The sequence below is a fragment of the Littorina saxatilis genome, linkage group LG8 (assembly GCF_037325665.1).
Source record: "Littorina saxatilis isolate snail1 linkage group LG8, US_GU_Lsax_2.0, whole genome shotgun sequence".
Lineage (NCBI taxonomy): Eukaryota > Metazoa > Mollusca > Gastropoda > Littorinimorpha > Littorinidae > Littorina > Littorina saxatilis.
In genome coordinates, this window is record NC_090252.1 from 25465752 (window position 1) to 25491954 (window position 26203).

At 43.0% G+C, this 26203-nt stretch overlaps 2 protein-coding genes across 2 annotated transcripts in view; both read left to right on the top strand.

The window, feature by feature from the left end:
• The first annotated feature begins 6109 nt into the window (after window positions 1-6109).
• Window positions 6110-10580, top strand: LOC138974573 (uncharacterized). Its single transcript, XM_070347292.1, has 3 exons — window positions 6110-6397; window positions 9321-9452; window positions 9681-10580. The coding sequence occupies exons 1-3, from the start codon at window positions 6110-6112 to the stop codon at window positions 9795-9797; spliced, it is 537 nt and encodes a 178-aa protein (XP_070203393.1). The 3' UTR covers window positions 9798-10580.
• A 5573-nt stretch (window positions 10581-16153) lies between these two features.
• LOC138973141 (fibrocystin-L-like) overlaps window positions 16154-26203 on the top strand; it is a 112498-nt gene continuing 102448 nt past the window's right edge. Inside the window, exon 1 of the mRNA XM_070345808.1 lies at window positions 16154-16460. Coding sequence (XP_070201909.1) covers window positions 16394-16460 — 67 coding nt within the window. The 5' untranslated portion in view covers window positions 16154-16393. The remainder of the gene's footprint in view (window positions 16461-26203) is intronic.

Consider the following 26203-nt stretch of genomic DNA (forward strand, 5'->3'; position numbering starts at 1 on the left):
ACTGTGTGCAGGACGACGAGCTTTGACTGCAGTCTGGACATCATGGACTCCAGTGACGACTGCGTGGCACTCAGCGGCCAGGCCCGCGGCTGGCGTTACGGCTCGTGCGGCATGGCCGGTATCCTCTTCCCCAACTTTCTCGGCGCCCACAACGAGGCCCCTAAGAAACCGTGGGCAAGCATCATGGCCTACAATGCGATTAATGGCATCATGCGTGTCAACAGTGAGTACCCTAGCAACACAACACACATCTTCTAAGATGGTCACGGCTGGTGCATACCAGTACTTTTGGTTTAAAGAATAATGAATAGACACAAAACACAAATTGATCAGCAACAAAGACTAATTAAACTGGACCAATGACAATATCTTGACTCGCTCCACGACGTCGACAATACCAGCAAAGTCTTCTACAACAATCCTAATGTGGAGTGATACATTCGATCTTCAATATATCACTCAAACCTTTGGAATGAATTAAAATGAATAAAATACAAGAAATACGAGTTCAGAAAATACAACAAAGTTGAAACATTAAAAAGAATGTTTTGCCGATTATGCGTATCGAACCCGTGACCGCCGGGTTCGTGGGCGAGCACACTACCACTAAGGCAATCTGACACACAATTCTCGGGGTGAAAAAGAATGTTTAACTTCGAACGTTACACGTGAGTTATCGATCATGTGTCGATTCCTTGGTTTCCGAATTTCTCCGTTCGTATTTGTGTACTGTACGTTCTGTCGATCTCATTCTCAGTAAGTTAAGTTGATGACTGACCCTATGCGCCCGTTTACTTCGGATGGAAAGCAATTTTAAGTTGCGTTAATTTCAAGTGTGACCGACATTATGGCTCCGAAATTTCATTGACCAATCGCCGAAAGGCTCTGACGGCATTTCTTAAAAGGATTTCCCTGCCCAGAATTCAATATGTTTGATGACATACAAACGATTTAGTTCGGGACGGCGACGCCCTATGGTCGGTTTATATATAAAGGGAAGCAAGCGGTCAAAAACGGGCATCGACAGAGCCAATGAAAGGCGATATTAACTTGTAGTTATCATTCGCTTGTGTCATTGCGTGTCCCCATAAGTCGCCCAGTTCAATCAGTGTAAAAGAGGCCTTTAACTAGACTAGCAATGCTGGAGGTGGTTGTCATGGTTGAAATGCACAGTTGGCTGGTAGGGTTAGCTTGGTAGTCAGTCCATTTTCAGCCTAATTTTGTCACGTCTGCCAGTAATTAAATGTATTCTTTCCATCCACAAACAATTTTTTTCGTTCACTATGTGTACAGCATTTGATATATCAGCAGGCTGTGACAGGAAAACACATTCAAACACTATCTTCCCGTGACCGTCAAACATGTACTCTCAGTCGCACTGACAGACCTTACACTTATGCAGTCTTAGGTCTTTTTCGGGTACATGACATTCCGCAGAGGTTCTACATGAGCTGGACAGCCTGTGTGCTGACTGTGTTGCTTGCCTTTCAGACGTGCATTTTGAACACTTCAAGAGTGACGGCAGAAGAACGACGATTTGCAGCACCCTGTCCACGTCAGCGCGCTGTTGTTCCACGACGTCGACAACACCAGCAAAGTCTTCTACCACAATCCTAATGTGGGGTGAGCAAGCGAGGTTTCTGCCTCATTCTTACCCCATCCCCTTCCCCCTTCCCCCTTCCCCTTCCCCCTTCCCCTCCCTTCATCCCCACCCCTCCACCTCTTTTTTCTGGGTTCTCTGTTCTTTTTCTTTTGGTTTTGCGTTCTTTTTCAGTCTGCAGTTTCTATTGATCATGCATAAACATGTAGGCTTGCATGAAACGTTAATGCATGATTAAAACACACCAGAGTTGCAAACTTCAGACTCATTCTCCTCTCAAAATAAACTCTGATAAATTCATGAATTGAAAATGTAACACACTCGATGCCTCTTCTTCAAAAGATACACAATAGCATTATGACACGTGTGTGTGGTTGACGGTGTGTGTGTACAGCAAGATCAACCCGTCCGACTGTGTGGACATGGACTGTGACGCGCTGAAGAAGGCCATGTTGAAGGACACTGACGGGTCGCTGCTGGGTGCCCCTGGCTACGTCATCCCCAACTCAGCCTATCAGTGGGACGGCGATGCGCGCCACGGTCTCGGCGACTACAGGATCCCCAAGGTGAGAGTTGCGCCATAATAGAAAGCAGACAAAAAGGAACCGTGAAAAATGGATGTCAGCAAAAGTGTCAAGACATTGGGACCGTTAAACTTCTGGTTGCAAGTGTTGAGAATTTGACAGATGTTAATAAACAGACACAATCAGACGTCAGCATGAATCTCCTCTGAAACTTCTCGTGTCAGGCCCGTGTTTGTTGGGTGTCTGCGTGTGTCAACCCAACGACATCTTAACACAACTTTACAAAACCGCTTTGTGTCATCTTATGAAAGGTTACACAGCTTTTCTCACTGGAAGAGGACCGCGAGTGGGCCTTCCATATGTCATGAAATGGTTGCACACAGTTTGTTGATTACTTGTTTATTGTGTAAGGTCGGCATAATTCTACAGACCTGTGTTAAAGGCAGAGTAAGCCTCCCGTAAACCATCACAGATACGGTCAGGCTTTTACACACAGTACAAACACCATTTCATTTAAACACTCACCAATTGAGAACATCCTAGGTGCCCTCCGTAAAGAGCGAACAATTTTCAAAGAATTTATTTTTGCGTGGTTTATCTTACCCCTGAGCCATCGTGAACCCGTGTGATCCAGTTTTCCCTTTTCACAATGCAGTCGTCATAGTTAGTCATTTGAATGCGACTCGACGTGAGCTTATCTACAATAGCACGTTTTTTTTATGCACGAAACAACGGCTGTGGTTCACAAGAACTCTAGCGATGGCTTTTGACTGTTGAGAGGAACGGCGATTTGCACTGATAAACCGGCCGTCGTCTGCTACGACCCTTGCGTGACCCTGCTTCCGGGCTTTTCTTTTTTTAAACTTTCACAACTTCGAATTGTTCTGATCTTGTCTTGATGAAAAACGAATTCTTTTATGATTAAAGAATGTTTGTGTAACAAGCTGTCAATTTATTATTTAGATTTTAAAAGTTAGGTCTAGCGCAAAAACGAGGCGCCGTTGTTGTTAACGGAACAAGTCTACGAAAATAAATTCTTTGAAAATGTCTCACGCTCGACAGAAAGCAGCCAGGATGTTCCCGTTCGGTGAGCGTTCAAATGGAAGTATGCTTGTACTGTATTTAGACGCTCGGGGAGCTCCGTGATGGTTTACGGGAGGCTTACTGTGCCTTTAAGGTGGCTGAGTAAGCTTATAGCCTTGTCTATTTCTCTCACCAGGCGCTGCTGAACACACCGGATGGCTCACGTATCCCCGTCGCCACCAAGTGTCCCTACAAAGGTAGGTCATGACTTCACTGTCTGTAACACTACAAATGTAACCCTGTTTTTATTTGTTAACAATCATGAAGTTTACTCGTTGACATGTTGATGTATGTGAGTGAAGTTCTTCCGCTGACCATGGTGTTTTTGCTGTGACCTGACCAGGTATCTACAACCATGGCAACTGCACATGGATGAGCACGTGGAACGCATACCAGTGTGACGACAGTGTGAACTACGGAATGCTGACCATAGAGAGCATGGACGCCGACACGGAGACCCGCCGTCTATCGCCTGTCGCTGTCTACTCTGGTGGCTATGTCGACCTGATCAACGGGCCCCAGGACCACGGCTGGTGCTCGGGATACACCTGCAGGTTACGGCTCTCCAGCTTCCATGCCATCGTGCCCCTGGGTCAGTACGCAACCTTTCTTCTGCCTCTCTTGCTGTGCTATACCTGTTATGACAGTTTTGATCTTCAGTAAATACATTTTGCGGAACACAACTTTCAACTGTAATAGTAATGGGCACCCCACAAGTTCTGCTGCACTATCGCTGTCCTTTCCAGCTAGACAAACAGGAAATATGAGAATTTTGTAAACTGTCAAAACTGTCTGTATTTAAGCATCAGTATGTTTTGCTTTTTCTTACCTCTGCAATGTTTATTGATAATAACCCTTGGAACTTTAAGAGAAGCTGTCAAAGATTTTCTTACTTCTCTTACTTCCTGACACGTCTTAAGTTTTTCTAACGTCTGCAGTGTATTTGTATATTAACCTAAGGGACTTTAAAAGATTCAAGGTGTCTTTAGTTGTTCCTACTTGTGTAATGTAGTCGTGTAATACCCCAAGGGACCTTGAGGATCTGTCAGTGAGATGCACGTGCACTGCGTGTCAGTGAGGTTGACGTGGCGTGTTTGCGGCGTTTCAGACCGGTGGGTGGACCTGTACCTGTCAAGCACTGTGCCTCAACATATGCGCTCCATGCTGCTGAACGCGGCGCCCACTGACTGTGTGGGACTCTCCATCTTCAAAAAAACAACCACATCGGCTGGACGTCTACGTTGATGGCACTTACATCATGCCTCTCAATGGATACATGTCTTGTTTGTTTGGCTGCGAGGGTCGTGTGGGCTGGTCATGTTCTTTCTAGAAAGTGTTTGATTGGTTCAAACTATTTTTGTGGTCCGTTGAAGTATTGTGACATCCTACGTTTCATTAAATGTTGACCGTTAACGTTATGATCCTGCTTAAAAAACGGCACACGATATAATTTGTGCAATTCAAAACCCTTTCTAACATCAATGTCATATTGTCGAGTGTCATGCGCTACTGTATTATGAGCAGAACAGAAAGTAACTGGTGAATGCTTCAAGTTGTAGGCAGATTTATAAGCTTGCGTACAAGTTAGTCTGACAAAAGTAGAAGAGAAATGTTGGGTTCCACCCAAAAGGAAGGGACGCAAGTAGTGATTGAGTGTGGCTGTGTGGCTGCAGGTTCTTTGTAAAGCCTGAGGACTACCCCGATCAGTACAAGCCGGCCCTAGCCAAAGCCAACAAGACGATGGGCGACAACTACATACATTTCCAGGAGAACACTCTGTACTGGATGCAGTGCGGGCACGGAGTCATGGAGTTCAAGACCGCTGACGTGCTAATCGTCAGCTTCGGCCTGCCCGCCATGAACAACGAGTTCTTCGGGGAGCAGATCATCAACCACCTCGCCCAGTTCCTCTCCATTCCTTTTGACAAGGTGCTGCTCACTGATCTTTGTGTGTGTGTGTGTGTGTGTGTGTGTGCGTGTGTGTGTGTGTGTGTGTGTGTGCGTGCATGGGTGTGCGTGTGTGTGAGTGAGTGTGCGTGTGTGTGTGTGAGTGTGTGTGTGAGTGTGCGTGTGTGTGTGTGAGTGTGTGTGCATGCGTGCGTGCATGTGTCTGCATTTATGTTTGTGTGTGCGCACGTGTGTTTGTGTGTGCGCACGTGTGTGTTTGTGTATGTGCGATATGTGTATGTGTGTGTGTGTGTGTGTGTGTGTGCGTGCGTGCGTGCGTGCGTGTGTGTGTGCATGTGTGTGAGTGTGTGCATGCGTGCGTGCATGTGTCTGCATTTGTGTTTGTGCGTGCTCGCGCGCGCGCGCGCGTGTGTGTGTGTGTGCACTCTTAGCATTCCACAGTTAGACAGTGTGCTTTGTTTGTACACGGTCCTGCTTGCGAACAGATCTACCGGTTTCTATAAAAAAAAAATTAAAATGCAAATTTCATGTGTGTGTGTGTGTGTGTGCGTGTGTGTGTGTGTGTGTGTGTGCGTGTGTGTGAGTGTGTGTGCATGCGTGCGTGCATGTGTCTGCATTTGTGTTTATGCTTTCCAACCACACCCCCAACATGCGGACATCTAACCACTGGCTGACTTTATTATGCCCACATTTGGGCTCACACTGACTTGCCGTGTCTGCAAAATTTGCTTTTTACTCTTTTCTTGCAGCTGTGTGCTCTCTACGCCATTCCCCCAGTTACTGTAGCTTCTTTCCTGGTGTACATTTCCCACTCATGTCCCTCAGCAATTGCAAACAATGATTTCCAGGTGTACGTTTGACACTCATGCCTCAGGAAATGTTAACAAATGATTTTAAATTCGCGACTGAATGCGGTACCCTCAATGAAAGAGTGTTGAGGACAGTCCTTCCAACAGTGTACTGTACGCCAACTCTGTGTGTGGGAGCAAAAGACATGTGGCACCAGAACAGCACAGATGGTCACATGCTCTGTGCATGTCCACAGGGAGCAGCAGTGGATTACCTGGGGGCTCTGGACACGCCGTGGCAGGTGGAGGTCAGCATTAGTTCAGGTGGCGGCGGCCTGGCCAGCATGATCGGCAACACTACAGTAAACTTCGTCAATGGCACGGTGGACTTCTCTGGGCTTGGCATTGACCGCATGGGTAACTACATCCTGGACTTCAACATCACGCATCCCGTGGAGGCCGCCAACTACTCGCTCCAGTCACTCACCGTCAACGTGAGTTGCTTGTATTGCATTTCAAAAGCAAGAACCATTGACAACTTCTATCTATCTATATATATATATATCCCATGACCTCCCTTCTTTGTCTCTGTTACTTCAGTATGGGTATATATGTTGTATTTTTATAGCTCAATAAATACATCATGGACTCCAAAAAATATATGATAGTGCAGATTCCGATTTGGGCAAAGGACTACTTTCCTCCCGACCTTTGACCTCGCTCGCGCCGAACAATGTGACACATTTGTATGAAGTTCTAAAATCGTATTGCACGGCTCAGAAAACCATATCAGTTGCACGCAAAAATGAATCTCAGAACTGATCTGATGTATGAGATGCAATAAGCAAAAGTTTCTTTCATTATGAAAGCAATGCAGGTCGAAAAAAACGAACATTCAACTTACAAGATAACCAGATGCTAGCGAACCAAAACAAAAACACGAGTACCCTCCCCTTGCATCGTTAGCAGACGACTTTTGAGAATCTGTCGGTAGTGTGTTTTGCCGGTGTGCGCCTTCAGCTATCAAACATCGGCTGTTTCACGTGTTTTGCGAGCAAGTCTACTCTTTTGCCTGGCTCTGCAGTAAGTCCACATATTTTTCCGTAATCCAGTCATATTCCTTCAAAATGCAATCAATCGGCGGTGACAGACGTGTCGGTCGCGTTTTCCTCTCACCCATACCAGTTTAAGTTCATCCATGCAAACACACTCGCAAAACAGTTTATCACGTAGATACATTTCAAATAGGGAGCAAATGGTTAAATCTAAACCTACATATTTGTTCCCTAAGATTTGCTTCTCTGTCAATAAGCCTAATTACACACGTTCGAGAAAAACAACGTGGAATCAATTCTGAATCGAGTAAGCCAAATGGGTCCCAAACCCGTTTCGCCCGTTCTGCCGACCTGAAACGCAAAACAAAAGAATTGTGCGCTTCAACTAAATTAATTTCTATTCGACTTCATTACTTTCTTGCAACTTATGAACCTTTACTTAAAGCTTTTAAATGGTCTGAAAGTAGTGTTACCGCGTAATTATCGATGCACTCATTCGTTTTATTTTTTCAGCGACGGTCACTTAGTTTAAGGTTGCAAAAGGGCTAAGTCTCGCTGGCAACAGTTTTACCCTGCACAGATCGCAACAGTGCCGCTAGTAGTCTACACTTTGTGTTTGATGGTAGAATGGGATATACAGATTACAACACTCGTGGTTTTTTATATGGCTTGTATTTCAGTCAAGACCCAGCGGGAATATCAATCGAGAGACACTCGCCAGAGGCTCGTGTCTCCCGATGATATTCATCCGCTGGGTCTTGACTGAAATACAAGCCATATAAAAAACCACTCGTGTTGTAACCTATACATATACGACTAGTGTCTGTCTGTCTGTCTGTCTGTCTGTCTGTCTGTCTGTCTGTCTGTCTGTCTGTGCGCGATGCACGGCCAAAGTTCTCGATGGATCTGCTTCAAATTTGGTGGGCTTATTCAGAGAGACCCCGGACACAACCTCATCGATGAGATATTTCAACACGTGCTCTCAGCGCGCAGCGCTGAACCGATTTTGGTTCCACCTGAGCTACCCGGGCCCCCATACCGACACACCAAAGCCGCTAGACCACATCACAACGCCAAAGTTCTCGGTGGATCTTTTTCAAATTTGGACACCGTATTCAGCTACACCCCGGACACAACCTCATCGACTGAGATATTTCAACACGTGCTCTCAGCGCGCAGCGCTGAACCGATTTTGGTTTTTCTGTTCATTTCACCATTCCCAGTAACTCTTCCTTATCTTCTCCAGTGTTTTGCGTTTATCTCCCTTCCTTCGTGTGGCTTCAATCCATATTCCCGTTACTGACTACGTTACTATTTTTAGAATGTCACTGCGCTGTCCAGAACGCTTCCCTTGCACCCGTAAGTTGTTCTTACTGTCAAAGTGAAAAGGTCGAATCAATTTATAGCCACGCGAAAAATACACTGTCACCTATCTCTATATATTTATAGATATAGATATACATATATATATATATATATACGGCTTCTCTGTGTGTGTGTGTGTGTTTGTGTGTGTGTGTGGGCAACACCTGTGGATTGTAGAGTTCTGTTTGTGATGTGGTCTTACTTGCTCATCTATTTGGTTTTATTGGTGATCCTGAAAGGTTCCACTTTTTAACTCGATTTGAAATAAAAAAAAATAATATTACAAGCCCGTTATTCAAGATATAGAATACAGACTTATAATTCTTACCAAGAAACATCTTAACTACTTTTCATTTTAACAAATTCCACAGAGCATTATCAACTCAACCCCACCCCCTGCCCTCCTCTCCTTATTTTTTGTTTCTTTCTTTCCTCTTTTTGAAAGCGGACAAACACTCAAGTCCTTAATGGCTCAAAACCGTAGGACTTTTAATATTAATTTTAACTAAGTGTGACTGAATAATCAGGCCTTCCTTCCAGAAACCATAACAGTTATTCTCAATCCCGTTTGAGTGGACTTCGGCTTCAAATATGATTGTGGTGTTTCGGCACTCGGTTACATTTGGCCACGCTGTCTGTCTCTGTCTCGCGATTCACCCCGGCGAAGCCGGGTATTCCTCTAGTATATATATGTAATGTTAACTGAGTGCTCTCAGTTGTGTGCCTTGTTAAACATCTTATGCACAGTGATGGGATATGAGGATCTTAGTCGTAGTCCGTATCCGTATGCAAGTACATACCGGACAGTCTGTTTGGTCAAAGTATGGTCTTGTAATGATGCACAATATGAAGTTGAATAGAGACGAACTCCACCAGTGGGTCGTAGTATCAAACGTAACAATTGACTATGAGGAAAAACCTCAAACAAGCTTGATATAAGAAGTAGAGAGAGTGACAGTACGCGTTAAACGTGGATGTATTCTATGACATGGTGCAGGTACTGGGCCGTAACGTGAGGACGGAGGGCGAGCTTCTGTCCACCAGTCGCATCGTCAACACGCCCCTCTCCCTCACCTTCCGCCTCGTCGACATTGACACGGGAGACAATATCACTGCCATCAACTGGCGAGTAATTAAGTTCCCTTCATATCGCTCCATGTCAAATTGTTGGATGATGTTGTTGTGATTCTCATGAATGTGTTTTGTTTTATTGTTGTTTGTTGTTGTTGTTGTTGTTGTTGTTGTTGTTGTTGTTGTTGTTGTTTGTCTTGTTTGAGAAGTAAGGACTATACACCGAATCATTGGCAGGCCCTGGTACTGGGATAAAGTGTAGAGTTGATGTGGTTGCTATCGACAGGACCACACGTGGACAGCCACTGTCACCACCAGCGACCCCGACGCCTACCCCGGCAGCCTGGGCGGAACCACCTGTGTCCCGCCACGGGGAGCGCGGACTTCCTGGACCTGCAGCTGACCCGTAGCGGCGTGTGTCCCGTGCTGATCACTGTCACGTCCTCCCCCAGCGACTACACACTGACCACGGAGCTGGAGGTGGACGTGATGACGGTGGCGCAGCGCGACTTGGTCAAGGAAGAGACGTCCACTATCGAGCTCAGTTTCGACATGACCTACAACGCCACCGACGCCCCTTACCACGCCGCGCAGGTCAGGAACTACTACAGCGAGAATACCGACATGGTCGTCGATTCACACTCCTACAGACAGGGTACGATACTTCTGTTTCTTCTCTCACTTTTAGTTGATGCAACTTTTGTGGACCGGAGATTGGATGGGCCTTTATAGTCAGGACAGCTATAGCAAACATATCTGCCTTTTGCAGGTGTTCAGAAAGAAGTTTTACGTGCAGACACAACAAAAAACATTCAAAAGATATCACACACGCACACAAAATATTTAAGGTCAACCTTAATTCGCATTGCCCGAAGAAGACCGGCACGGTTGGCCTCGTGGTAAGGCGTCCACCCCGTGATCGGGAGGTCGTGGGTTCGAACCCCGGCCGGGTCATACCTAAGACTTTAAAATTGGCAATCTGGTGGCGCCTGGCGTCCGGCATTATGGGGTTCTAGGACTGGTTGGTCCGGTGTCAGAATAATGTGACTGGGTGAGACATGAAGCCTGTGCTGCGACTTCTGTCTTGTGTGTGGCGCACGTTAAATGTCAAAGCAGCACCGCCCTGATATGGCCCTTCGTGGTCGGCTGGGCGTTAAGCAAAAACAAAACAAAACAAAACAAAAACAAAAAAAAATTGCCCGAAGAGCGTGCCAACCGTTGGGGTGTCTGTGGCAAGCGAGGTTACCAATGAGTCAAACCCGACACATTCATACTGTATGAAATTCATACGTGCAAATACTCCACACTCACACACACACACACACACACACACACACACACACACACACACCTAGAAGGTCTACTCTGACCTTTTTGAATTCCAACCCCGTCTACTCCCAAAAGGTAAAGTAAACCAAACCGGAGGTTAGCACACAGTAATTTTGTCGTAATGTTGCCGCAGATAATCTTCCCAGAATATGCTAAACCGAACAATTCAGGCGGCATCTTGCAATGTCAAATAGTCAAACTGAGTGTTTGGGGCTATGCGTATTTTTGTATAGTACTGATGGGTGTTTTGCGGTGGAGGGGGATGGTAGCAGGTCATTGAACTTTGTTTAAAATAAATTAGATCAATATTTACCTTCAGCCATCGTACACAAAGTCTGCCAGTGCCACAATTGTTGTGAGCAACAAACTGCGTCTTGTTCATCGCATTGACTGGATACGGAACACCTGTTTTCAATGCCTGTTCATTTGTAAAACGTCGCTAACCGTGTTTCTATCAACCTCGGCGTGGTGCTTTCAGTCCATGTCAAGATCGATATGTAGGAATTGATTAGTTTTGTTCGCGCTTCACCAAGCGCAGCAGGCAGCTAATGTCGACAGTCCCGAGACTAAAAACTTGTTTCTTTGAATATTTATGGTGAGATGTTCATGCGTGACGGCTCATGGTTGTACAGCGCCATAAAACACAGTCTTAACAACTTGTCTGGGCCAGCTAACGCTGACCAACTTGCGGCAAACAACAATAACTCAGCACATACAAACTATTGCGACATGTTTGACAAATTCATGCAGATGAACGGCTTCCATTGCATTCAAAAATGCGATGCTGCAATGACTTGGTTATCTGCCACACTTTGATATAAATTTGCTATAGTGGATAATGGCTAATCAATTGCAATAATATATTGCTAAAGACAACATTGTTTGTTTTGTTCATTTCATTCGTAATAAATGATTTGGGTAGTTTTGAATATAAATTAAAAATACATGTCCTGAAGTTTCTTTCACTATGGACATGTTTTGGCGTACAGTACATGGCCAACAAAAAAGACAGAACAAAAATACAATATCAAGACAAACGGACGGACATAGCATCACGTTTACACAGAATTAACCAAAGATACATAACACACATTTAGATAGGGTATACAGGCAGAATAAGACATAGACTAAATGAACAGTGAAAGGAAGGTAGAAGTGCGAGACAGAGACAGAGAGACAGAGCAGAGACAAAAGAGAGAGAGATAGAGAGGGAGAGAGTAAGCGAGAAGAGAGATACATGTATATATAAAGAGAAGGGGTGGTTATATTCTCAATTTATACATTTTTAAATATCGATACAAATAACCGTTAACTTTCCGCTTACACCACCTAATTATTTATCTTCAAAAAAGGTAACACGATTTTTAATCACTATAAAATGTGTGTGTGTGTGTGTGGAGGTGGGGGGGTGTGTGGGCATTGTGAATAATGATATGCATTATATTTTTCAACTTGAAATCTTTGGTGCATCGTTATCATTAAAACAGATATATACTCGAGATCTTATCATTTGATTTGTCAGTATAAATGTAATGTTTAGCCAGTAACAGAATCAAATCAAAAACGTTATCGGTGTATACGGTACATTCTGTGCATGTATGTCCAAAAATAATGAATTTCTTTGAAAACACAACCTGTGCACAATGTACAACAACAACACAAGTTGCTTCAACCATTGCACAAGATCATTCTAAAAGAGTTGGACTTTAAAACAATCCCACAAAAGTGTTGCAAGGTGTCTTCATATATTTGACCCTCCACCACGAAATGAGTCGCATGTCATCTCGCGCGGTTCTGCGCTAGGCTTAATATAAGTCCGGGGAGTGTCTGGTAACAGTGTGAGGGTCACCTTAGTCACAGGCTTATAACTCAAACAGTTTTCGCTCTTTTCTAAAACGGTTTTCACCACTGGATAGAGCATAACAAACTCTTTAGGAAAATGTAAAAATATGAAAATCATGCAAAGGTGACATGCGACTCATTCCGTGGTGGATGGTCACATATTTGACAGAAAGTACGGCGTTTTGTCGGTAAAATTCGATACAAAATCCTAAACTAAAGCCATCTTAACCTTGTATGCACAGTGGTATTAGTCACTTTTAAAAAGACTGTCTTTCTATCTAAACTGAGAAAAAACGTTATTGCACCCATTTTCGTACCCCAACTAAAACATTCATTCCTGTGTCATTTTATTCAAACTTTATATGCCATTAAAGGCCCTTCACTTGGCTACCTGGCACATTTTTTGGATCAAAGATTTCTGTAATAAGTATCACGTGACCGCCGGCGAAGGAAGGGTACCCTCAAAATCGACCTGACAAAAAGTCAGGTACCAATGAAACATTCGACAAAAATTCAAAATAGGCGCAGCATGGCAACTTTTACATACGAGAAGAAAGAAAAATGACTCTATCTAGAACAGGTGTGTTTGTTTTGCTATCTTGCGTATCCCTTGTGTTATGTCATTTCTTCTGATGCAGGTGTGGAACGCATGAGCAGTAGAAAACGAGAGGATTTTGCGTCCATTTTGCGGGGTACCATGACAAAAAGCGCTGTATTTCAGCAATGCCAGATTGGATTGTTTTAAAACATTTTGTGGGTAACATAACACTGACCTCAGTGGGTAACATAACACTGATTTCAGTTTGGTGACATAATACTGACCCGAGTGGGTGACATAATACTGACTCAGTGGGTTACATAACACTGACCCCAGTGGGTGACATAACTTGGAGGCTTAAAAATTAATTTATGACTTTGGTCATTAAAAATCCGAAAATTGTAATTAAAATTAATTTTTTATAAAACGATCCAAAATTACGTTAATCTTATTCTTCATCGTTTTCTGGTTCCCAAAACATATAAATATGTTATTATATCCGGATTAAAAACAAGCTCTGAAAATTAAAAAATATAAAAATTATGATTAAAATTAATATTCCGAAATCGATTTAAAAACAATTTCATCTTATTCCTTGTCGGTTCCTGATTCCAAAAACATATAGATATGATATGTTTGGATTAAAAACACGCTCAGAAAGTTAAAGCGAAGAGAGGTACAGAAAAGCGTGCTATGCAGCACAGCGAAACCACTACCGCGCTAAACAGGCTCGTCAATTTCACTGCCTTTTGTACAGGCGGACTACGGTCATTGTGAAAAAATGCAGTGCGTTCAGTTTCATTCTGTGAGTTCCACAGCTTGGCTAAATGTAGTAATTTCGCCTTCGATAAAAACAATCTAATAGAACCCTTGGTTAGCGCGACTCTGTTGCTGCTAGCTTTCCACTGGGAGGAAGCGACCCGAATCTTTCAGTAATGAAGAACAAGTCGCGTAAGGCGAAAATACAACATTTAGTCAAGTAGCTGTCGAACTCACAGAATGAAACTGAACGCAATGCAACGCAGCAAGACCGTATACTCGTAGCATCGTCAGTCCACCGCTCACGGCATAGGCAGTGAAATTGACAAGAAGAGCGGGGTAGTAGTTGCGCTGGGAAGGATAGCACGCTTTTCTGTACCTCTCTTCGTTTTAACTTTCTGAGCGTGTTTTTAATCCAAACATATCATATCTATATGTTTTTGGAATCAGGAACCGACAAGGAATAAGATGAAAGTGTTTTTAAATTGATTTCGAAAATTTAATTTTGATAATAATGTTTATATATTTAATTTTCAGAGCTTGTTTTTAATCCGAATATAACATATTTATATGTTTTTGGAATCAGCAAATGATGGAGAAATAAGATGAACGTAAATTTGGATCGTTTTATAAAAAAACATATTTTTTTTACAATTTTCAGATTTTTAATGACCAAAGTCATTAATTAATTTTTAAGCCACCACGCTGAAATGCAATACCGAAGTCCGGGCTTCGTCGAACATTACCTGACCAAAATTTCAACCAATTTGGTTGAAAAATGAGGGCGTGACAGTGCCGCCTCAACTTTCACGAAAAGCCGGATATGACGTCATCAAAGACATTTATCAAAAAAATGAAAACAATCTCTGGGGATATCATACCCAGGAACTCTCATGTCAAATTTCATAAAGATCGGTCCAGTAGTTTGGTCTGAATCGCTCTACACGCACGCACGCACACACACACACACACATACACCAAGACCCTCGTCTCGATTCCCCCTCTACATTAAAACATTTAGTCAAAACTTAACTAAATGTAAAAAGAAGAAAAAAATTCGCTGTATTTACAGTTGAAATTCATTGAAATAAAGAGAAATTAGGGGAAGAAAAAAAACACCAAAACACCCGCTGTATTTAAAGTAGAAATTACTTGAAATAAAGAGAAATTAGGGATCGGGAAAAAAGAAGATTTGTACAAATCACGGGTTAACAGTTCCACAAATCAAACAATCAGCCTCATTGGCTTTTACTTGGACAATCCACGTTTCACCTGAAAGCTCAAACCCATTCATCACCTCGATTTTTTGCATGGGGAATATGACATTTATTTCCAAACTGGTTATGAATGAAAACAAGGATATTTGAGACAGAGCGAGTGGTGACGGACATGAGACATCGAGGAGAGTGTGAGGATGGCAATGTGTGAAGAAGAAAGGAGACATGGAAATGGAGAGGTGATGCTCATGGCCAAGTCTTCCAGTCCGCCCACTTGTGTAACTTACTCTTTTTACTTGTGTAAGCTGCCGTCGTCGCCTTAATTTGTTGTTGTTGTTGTTGTTGTTGTTGTTGTTGTTGTTGTTGTTGTTGTTGTTGTAGACGCAGTCGAAGACGTCTCTTTTAAAGTTATTTTCCCCGCCAGCGTGATTCTTTGTTAGTTTTGTTGTTTCTTTGCATAGTCTTTAGCAAACAACCTGTTTAGCATTGAAATTGAGGACCTGGCGTCATAGGATCTGTTGTTTTACAGAATTAGACTAAGTAGTTGGACCAAATCTCGCAGGGTGAATGCGAGAACCCACAGGAACTGTGTTTTTTTTTCTTCTGTCGCGTATGTATGTGTATGACGTCGCTGTGTGACTTATTCAGAGAGCTGAAAGCGGATGATCCTTATCTCAGTTATCTGGCAATCTGTGTATGGCCCGACCCAGTGCAAGCGACCGTCACGCGTAATTGGCTGGTCTTAATCAGCGGGCCATCCCAGCTCAGTGAGACACCGTCAGGGTTGATTGGATTGACGTTATGGCGGTCACGGTCCCTTGCTCTCTTGACGTCGAGCCAGCTATAGCAGCACCAGGCATTCAGGGTGTACCCGAGTTTTGCTGAGCAGCCGCCCGCCTCCAGCACCCCTACTCAAAACCACCACCACCACCACCACCACCGCCCCCCTGGGCACAGTATACGTAATTGGGTCGGTACGAAGCCAGCATAGCTGTAATTAGTCTTGCGATCAGCTCAACAGTCGCTCTACTCCGGACGCGTCTCGCGCATGGTGCCAGCCTATAAAAGTGGCCGAAAAGCGTCGTTGAATCCAGAACAAAGAAAACGCCAACCCATTAACTGTTCATACCTCATAACATACAACCAGAACCCAAGCAAAGGTTTGTGGGAAACAGCGGTAAGACACTTGCTTCTCCAGAAAAGGCATACACGAACTGTTAAAAAAGAGAAAAAGAAAGCCAGGCTGCTGATATTGAGTGAGGACTGGTCAAGACAGGACGAGAGGACAGTGAGGGTCAACGCCTCAAGGGCGTCATGTCCACGGGATGGACAGTGCCGCTCATGCTGCTCCTGGCCCTCGGTCAGCACGCACACGCACAGAGTGAGTACACTGGCCACCACATCGCCCTTTGGCCTTCCTTGCTTGTGGCTGTTGTTAATTGTTGCTTTCTTGTTCTTCTTCATATCCTGTTTTTCTTTATTTTTTCTCTCTTCCTCTCTTTATCATTTAAAAAAAATAATAGAAGTGCAGTTTCAATCGTTGACATCGTTCTCTTATTGAATTATGTGTTAAAAAGCCAATTGCAAATTGCTTATGTTCCACAGCTACATAGACTTCGTTATTCTTCGATCATGAAAGAGAAATATTTCGTTTTCATTTTTCTTTTTATAATGTTATTGTGTCGATCTTGGGATTATTGTCGTTCATTTTTGTTTTCATTCCGCACCATTTTAAATAGCAACACTTAAAAAAAACCAGCGTTGTCCATGTTTGTTTTAGTTTTATCTTCAAATGTTCTTACATTTAGTTAACTTTGAAATATAAAACAATGTCCGAGATAACATGATGCTTCTTTTCTTTTTGTTTCGTTTGTCATTTATTTCAAATGTTTTCATTAAGTTAAAATCTGTCATTTTTATCTCATTCTATTTTCTTTAGTGTTTCTTATTGTATTTTCATGTATTTATTTGATGTTTATTTCCACTTTGTATATAAAGCAGAGATCATTTGGACTGATATTATAGAAATGGTAGAGGCTACTGTTACGCCTTTTTCAAGTCGTAATGCGACTCAGGAATTCTATAGTTACGGCATGACGTCATTTTACTGTCGTAACCCGCTCACTGCAGGCTTCGGTTACACCTTTTCCACGAGTCGTAGAGTCACTCGGCCATACTTTGATTACGGCGCGGCGTGATCCTACCCGGAAATTCTCTAGTTACGACATGACGCCATTTTATTGTCGTAACACGCTCACTAAAGGCTTCGGTTACACCTTTTCCACGTCGTAGAGTCAGTCGGCCATACTTTGATTACGGCGCGGCCGCGTGATCCCACATATCACTACAGGGACATGCGGCAGTTACGGCATGACGCCATTTTACTGTCGGTGCCTACTGTAACCCGTGAACATTTTGAAGGGTAGGCCACTCACCTGCACGTTATCATTTGTATAACGATTTGTGCAATAACGCATCCTTTGAACACTTCCATGCCAAGTGATAAAAATATCTGTATTCTAGCAAAGGAACTGCTCCTGCAAAGGGTATAGTACCTAGTAAACGCCCACCCCTAACTTTTGGGCAAAATTGGTGCATGGGGGGGTGGGAGTATAGGGGAAGGGCTCCTAATATGGACCACTTTTTGTTTCATGCTCATAACTAGCTTGTTTTTTTTGCGAAGACGTTTCATTTTGTGTCTTAGGTTAAGCGTTAGGCCTAATTAGAGTGAATTAGGATTGAATCGGGAAAGGTTTGGCTTATCCGAACTCGGATATGCACAAACTCGGATAAACGAAACGATTTGTCATTCCCCGGGCGAGTTCGGCTTAAGCGTGTTTGACTGTATAGCAATTTTTTTTTTATAAAAGCTTAGGCTGTGGACAGAAACGAGTGCGTTTTAGGCGGCAAATTTAGAGTGAAAGCTGATAAAAGTTTAAAACAAGTCGCGTAAGGCGAAATTACTACATTTAGTCAAGCTGTGGAACTCACAGAATGAAACTGAACGCACTGCATTTTTTCACAATGACCGTAGTCCGCCGCTCGTGCAAAACGCAGTGAAACTGACGAGACTGTTTAGCGCGGTAGTGGTTTCGCTGTGCTGCATAGCACGCTTTTCTGTGCCTCTCTTCGTTTTAACTTTCTGAGCGTGTTTTTAATCCAAACATATATCTATATGTTTTTGGAATCAGGAACCGACAAGGAATAAGATGAAATTGTTTTTAAATCGATTTCGGAATATTAATTTTGATCATAATTTTTATATTTTTAATTTTCAGAGCTTGTTTTTAATCCAAATATAACATATAATTTATATATTTTTGGAATCAGAAAATGATGAAGAATAAGATAAACGTAACTTTGGATCGTTTTATTACAAAAAAAATAATTACAATTTTCGGATTTTTAATGACCAAAGTCATTATTTAATTTTTAAGCCACCGAGCTGAAATGTAATACCAAAGTCCGGCCTTCGTCGAAGACTGCTTGGCCAAAATTTCAATCAATTTTATTGAAAAATGAGGGTGTGACAATGCCGCCTCAACTTTTACAAAAAGCCGGATATGACGTCATCAAAGACATTTATCGAACAAATGAAAAAAAACTCTGGGGATATCATATCCAGGAACTCTCATGTTAAATTTCATAAAGATCGGTCCAGTAGTTTACTCTGAATCGCTCTACACACACACACACACACAGACACACACACACACACACATACACCACGACCCTCGTCTCGATTCCCCCTCTATGTTAAAACATTTAGTCAAAACTTGACTAAATGTAAAAAGGAGAAAAAGCCTAACGGTTTTGAGATTTGTGTTTCTGCAACTGTTTTGACCTGTGCAAGTTATCCAGAGAGGGTGTGAATACAGCGAATACAACTTTTTTGAGTGCTCTAGCGCCGTTAGTTTGTCAGAACAGGAGGTGGTCCATTTTAGGAGCCCTTCCCCTACAAGGTAGTTTAGGTACATGTACACATTCACAACATGCAACATTCACACAAGCTCACTGTAAAGTCAACACTTTTTGATCGGTGAATGCAAAATATATTCAGAATGCAAAATGAATGCAACAAAAAAGCAACTTTCGGATTCACAAATCAATCATAACCAACATGTGATCGGACACATACACACAGCTGTTCACTGGTCAAATAATTAAAACTTGCAAACTAAGCTCGTAAACCTTCTCTGCTCCCATGGGGTCGCCTTCACGCGGCGGGAGTGTTTCCACAGAGCTACCCCACCCCTTTCCTTCTCTTCTTTTGTCTTATTTCTGCCTTACCAGTCCTTTCACCTATATTTCCTTCCAAGAAAACTCTCCCTACTATTCCCTGCAGTTTTCCAATTCTTTTCTTGTTGTCTTATTTCTACCTGACTGGATCCATCACCTTTATTTCACTTACCAAAAGTCTTCTTTTCCACATCCTTATTTCTCTGCCCCCCGCATGTCGTAAGAGGCGACTAACGGATTCTGTTTCTCCTTTTACCCTTGTTGAGTGGTTCTTGTATAGAATATAGTCAATGTTTGTAAAGATTTTAGTCAAGCAGTATGTAAGAAATGTTTAGTCCTTTGTACTGGAAACTTGCATTCTCCCAGTAAGGTCATATATTGTACTACGTTGCAAGCCCCTGGAGCAATTTTTTGATTGGTGCTTTTGTGAACAAGAAACACTTAACAAGTTGCTCTATCCCATCTCCCCCCTTTCCCCTATCCCATCTCCCCCCTTTCCCTCGTCGCGATATAACCTTCGTGGTTGAAAACGACGTTAAACACCAAATAAAGAAAGAAAGAAAGAAACCTTCTCTGACTTTTGCCTTGAATAACGGTTTAGTTTGTTATACTCCAATTATATTTGTTATACTGTACTCCAATTATGAACAGTTATTTAAACGCGCGAAAGATGAGATATTGATCGGCAGGCAATGACGGCATGGAGAAACAGAGGTCGGGTGTTTTATAACAGGGAGTAGTGTTAACAAACTCGTCGTTAGCGGCGGCTAATAGTACCCGGGATACAGACATGTTTCCTCCGGCGCCGCTCGTTAATGCATTAATGAGGTGTCGAGTGACAAGGTCCAGCGCCGGCCACTGGGTGTCTGGTGTCCAGTGACAAGGTCCAGCGCCCGCCACTGGTTGTCTGGTGTCCAGTGACATGGTCCAGTGCAGTGCCGGCCACTGGGTGTCTGGTGTCCAGTGACACGGTCCAGTGCCGCCCACTGGGTGTCTGGTGTCCAGTGACAAGGTCCAGTGCCGGCCTCTGGGTGTCTGGTGTCCAGTGACAAGGTCCAGTGCCGGCCACTGGGTGTCTGGTGTCCAGTGACATGGTCCAGTGCCGGCCACTGGGTGTCTGGTGTCCAGTGACATGGTCCAGTGCCGGCCACTGGGTGTCTGGTGTCCAGTGACAAGGTCCAGTGCCGGCCACTGGGTGTCTGGTGTCCAGTGACATGGTCCAGTGCCGGCCACTGGGTGTCTGGTGTCCAGTGACAAGGTCCAGTACCGGCCTCTGGGTGTCTGGTGTCCAGTGACAAGGTCCAGTGCCGGCCGCTGGTGTCCAACGGGCGATGACCAAACAGAGGACGTGGTGTTGCCTACGTGTCCACTGGGGCAATCAGCGGCCCCGATACTGATACCCTCGCCCGCTGGGCTGGCTGTCCAGACACCCACTCTACAATCTTGTTGCCGCTAATTGTTGACACACAACGCTCCCACAACCAGCTACGTTTCCACCTGTCTTGAAACATCTCTTTATCGGTAAGAAGGGATGGAACACAAAACCAATCAGGGCTTAAGATTTCCATGTCATTCCACCAACACATTAAGAAAAGCGAAGGGCTCGGCGAGTTTCTGTTGGTTTTGTCTTTTGTGTGCGGGGGGTAGCAGGGGGCTGTCATGGAGCAAAGATAAAATTGGTTTTGTTCAGATTGGATCTGATTGAAACTGCGGTTTCAAGTCAACGGGATGGTCGAATTCTGTTTATCGTGGCGCCTCGATGATTTCTTTATCAACTTTATTAACACACAAACCTCGATTTCAACAAATCAAACTCCACGGCTGGCTCCAACCCGGCTGGTAACTTTCTCGTGCATATCAGCCCCGAACAGCGCTTGAGGAGAAAGAGCTGAGGAAGAATGGACGAGTCAGCACTTGGACAAATTCATGACAAAACCTGAAAAACTTATTTAACCTGTCCTTGTGATGTGATAAAAGCTTATAAAAGCAGCAAGAACGATAGTGTGACGTCAGTAAGACCATTCACGTTAAAAGAAAAGTTCCGTTTAGTGTTAATCCATCGCAAGCTATTTGGTCCTTCATGGGTTAGTTGAGTTGGTAGAGCACTCGTAGCATATATCCACGTTATGTCCCAAATAGTCTCTGGTACCGGGGACAAAAAAAACCAAGGTAGCAAGCAAAGCTGGTAGAGCACTGGACTTGTGATCCGGGCCGGACATGGGTCAACTTTATGTGCAGACCCAGAGACGGTAGCCATGTCCGACCCCCGTGTCACCACAGTGGCAAGTAAAATACCTCGGTCATTCTGCCATAAGTGCGGATGGCTGATACCACCTAAACACGCATACACTTGTGTATCTCACCAAAAGCCGTGAGGGCGTAAAACTCGAATTATCATATAACCCATATCTAGTCCTTAAGAGGCAAAATATTTAGCCTGTAGGGCATGAAGCATTCTCTATTTCTTTTTACATTTAGTCAAGTTTTGATTTCTTTTTTTTTACGAACAAGTCAGTGAGAGGTCGACAGTCGGCCAGCGATGTCTAAGGTCGAAATGCGGGGCAGCTAGGCTAGCGACCAGTGGATGGACACATTTCAGGTTGCACACACAGACAATGAAGGAAATAATGGTTCTGCGCTAGACAATCCTATTCAGTTACTGTTAAATCTATAACGAGACCTGTAAAACTCGCTCACACACACACACGCATATTCACACACACACACACTCACACACACACACACACACACACACACACGCGCGCGCGCGCGGGCACACACACACACAAACGCAAAAACACAAACACACACACACACACGCACAGCCATGCATGGAATGAGACATGACACAAACGGATTTCTGTAAGACAAAACGTGGAAGGCAGACATAAAAACTCGCATACTACATGTGCTATTAATTACACAATTCTTGAAGTGTACTCGTGCTTGCTACGCAACACACACACGTACAAACACCCACGCACACACACACACACACACACACACATCCACACAAACACACGCGCACAAGAGCAAGCACGCAGTTGAAATGAGACTCGCTGCACAAAAGGTGCGATACTTTGTCCTGACAGAGAGGGCGCATTGGGTGCATGGCTGTGTCTTGTCAATGGTAAACACATCCACTGCTGAGACCCGGGAGATTAGCGATGTATAATTAACTGGCTGACGCGAAACAAGAGCCAGCAGAAACAGTCCCACAGACGGCCGGTTGAGCCTGTTGTTCCTGAGCCTAATCAAGCATAACTGATTCACGGGTCAGTGGGGGTCACAAAACGGATCTCATGTAACGAAAGGTAATCAAGCCACCTCAATAAACCGTAAATAGTTGTGTTAAGACTTGACAAAGACCTCGCGTTTGCTGAGTATCTAGTACTTGACTTATCACCTGCCGTCAACAACGAGTCCTCTCTTTAGCTTCATATGCACTTTTTTCTTTGTGACTTTATCTGATACCGTTGTAATCAAATGCCACTGCCACATTTTTATTTCATGACTTTGTTAAGTGTTTAATAAAAATAACACTTCAAAGAGACAAAAGGTGTGATACAAAGTGATCATGTTATTCTTTCCAGAAACGATTATGGTAACCAGTTGACTATTAAATTAATTACCCACATATAGTGTTTTTTCCCTTGTTTAATCCAGCACAGTCGATTAAGTTTTGCAATAAACACACCGAGGTCGAACAAAAGCATACACATCAATGTCGATACTAGTTACTATTCAGTCATAGTCATACGATACCCAGCAAAGATTGGATTAAAAACAAAGAAGAGTGGCCCAAACGCAATTTACAGAACTTTTAGGCTATAACCCTTTGCAGACGTAAAGAACCGCGAGAGTGTGTTGAAACTGATGTAAAATTGTACAGCAAAAAGCTTCATTTTTTACGATGAAACTTGACTGGTTCCTTCAAGGGACTGCGGACTATGTCAACAGAGTTGAGTTTTTTGTTTTTGTTTTTATATTTAGTCAAGTTTTGACTAAATATTTTAACATCGAGGGGGAATCAAAACGAGGGTCGTGGTGTATGTGCGTGTGTGTGTGTGTGTGTGCGTGTGTGTGTGTGTGTGTGTGTGTGTCTGTGTGTGTGTGTAGAGCGATTCAGACTAAACTACTGGACCGATCGTTATGGAATTTGACATGAGAGTTCCTGGGTATGAAATCCCCGAACGTTTTTTTCATTTTTTTGATAAATGTCTTTGATGACGTCATATCCGGCTTTTCGTGAAAGTTGAGGCGGCACTGTCACGCCCTCATTTTTCAACCAAATTGGTTGAAATTTTGGTCAAGTAATCTTCGACGAAGCCCGGGGTTCGGTATTGCATTTCAGCTTGGTGGCTTAAAAATTAATTAATGACTTTGGTCATTAAAAATCTGAAAATTGTAAAACAAAATAAAAATTTATAAAACGATCCAAATTTACGTTCATCTTATTCTCCATCATTTGCTGATTCCAAAAACATATAAATATGTTATATTCGGATTAAAAACAAGCTCTGAAAATTAAATATATAAAAATTATTATCAAATTTTTTTTTCGAAATCAATTTAAAAACACTTTCATCTTATTCCTTGTCGGTTCCTGATTCCAAAAATATATAGATATGATATGTTTGGATTAAAAACACGCTCAGAAAGTTAAAACGAAGAGAGGTACAGAAAAGCGTGCTATCCTTCTCAGCGCAACGAATACCCCGCTCTTCTTGTCAATTCCACGGGCACTGCCTTTGCCACGGGCGGTGGAGTGACGATGCTACGAGTATACGGTCTTGCTGCGTTGCGTTGCGTTCAGTTTCATTCTGTGAGTTCGACAGCTACTTGACTAAATATTGTATTTTCGCCTTACGCGACTTGTTTTGTTTGTTTGTTTAACGCCCAGCCGACCACAGGGCGGTGCTGCTTTGACATTTAACGTGCGCCACACACAAGACAGAAGTCGCAACACAGGCTTCATGTCTCACCCAGTCACATTATTCTGACACCGGACCAACCGGTCCTAGCACTAACCCCATAATGCCAGACGCCAGGCGGAGCAGCCACTAGATTGCCAATTTTAAAGTCTTAGGTATGACCCGGCCGGGGTTCGAACCCACGACCTCCCGATCACGGGGCGGACGCCTTACCACTAGGCCAACTGTGCCGGTCCAGAGTTGAGTAATTTAGGACACTACACTACTCAACTTCAAACTTCACTGACTGGATTGTGCGGAGACAAATGCGTGATTGCATATCGCGTCACTTGGTCATGGATCGGAGAAGAAAAAAAAAAGTTCCAGAATTCAAAACTAACAATAAATATTTGCACGAGCTTTGATGACGTAATCGCAACATTTCATGACGTCACCACAACTTTCGGTTTTGGGTCGACGTGCAGATTACTTTCCTTTGAGTGCGTATAGGGTTGGAGTTCTTGCAAAGTTCTTTGCAAAGTAAAGATCCGGCAAATGAGTTTTAGCCAGTCAAAATAAAGTAAGGACCTGAAATAGAAATGAAAAACCGTGGCTGTAGGACCACTTTTTGTTTCATGCTGATAACTAGTTTGTTTTCTTGCGAAGAAGTTTAATTTTGTGTTTGGTAGTCCTTCTCTCTTATGTTAACCGTTAGGCCTAATTAAAGTGAAGTAGCTTTGATAGACATTCAGCAAAAATTAAATACAGAAAAAAATCCCAAATGAAGCGGCCTTCAAATCACTGTAAAAAGCCCCCTATACTTCAAAATAACATGATACAACTTAGTGTACAAGTCAGACTACAAGTCAAATATGCTTTAGATTTATCTGTTTCGGGTTGATGAGACCATTATTTGAAGCACACCAGAAAACTAAAGAAGCTTATCAAAAACAGAGTGAAAATAAGTGAAATTATCAATTTCCACGAAAAGAAGACTTTTTTATATTTGTTTTAAATCTCGAGGGCTAGTTATAGGTTATTTCCAGCAAGCTTCTTAATGAATTAATGAAAATAGGCTTTAGCTTTTATTTTCTTCGAGTTGTTGAAGGGGGTTGAGAAATAATTTGTCTGATGTCAAAAAAAAAAGGAAAGAAGAGCACATTAGGGAACTAGAAAATAAGAATATTGTCACCTCATAATTTTGGCAATAAAGACTGGTGGAAGGTAGTTAACTCTTTTTTTTTAAAGAAAGGAATGAGTACAAATGAGATTCCGCCGATTGAAAGCAATGGAATTGTTTATTACTCTGCAGAGGATAAAGCCGAGGTTTTTAATGAAGCATTTCTACGACAGTCGCATATACAAGGTCATGATGATGACGTTCCCCCAGTTGAAGAAGAGCCTATTTCCATTAGTCCTCTCGTGATAACTACCGAAATGGTGTACGCTGTTCTAAACAACCTCGATGTTAGGAAAGCAGTAGGTCCTGATTTGGTTCACAATAAACTTCTTAAACTTGCTGCTTGTATTATTTCAAATCCGCTTGCAACCCTATTCCAGAGATCGCTGGCAGAGGGAAAGTTTCCGAAAATTTGGAAAGTAGCTCATGTGAATCCCATTTATAAGAAAGGTGAAAAAGAACACTGTAGTAACTATCGTCCGGTTTCATTACTCAGTTGCATTGGAAAAGTATTGGAAAAATGTGTTCAAGCCCATGTTTTTCGATATCTCACAGATAATGATTTATTAACGGTCAGGGTTTATTCCTGGTGATTCAACTAGTTTTCAGTTGTTGAGTATGTATGACGATTTTTGTCAATCCTTAGATAAGCAGTTGACGTCTCAGGCTGTTTTCTGTGATATATCAAAAGCCTTCGACAGAGTGTGGCATAAGGGTTTGTTGCATAAATTATAGGGTCTTTCCTGGCAAAATTGTATAGGCATAGATAAAAATGTCCACCAAAATACCCGT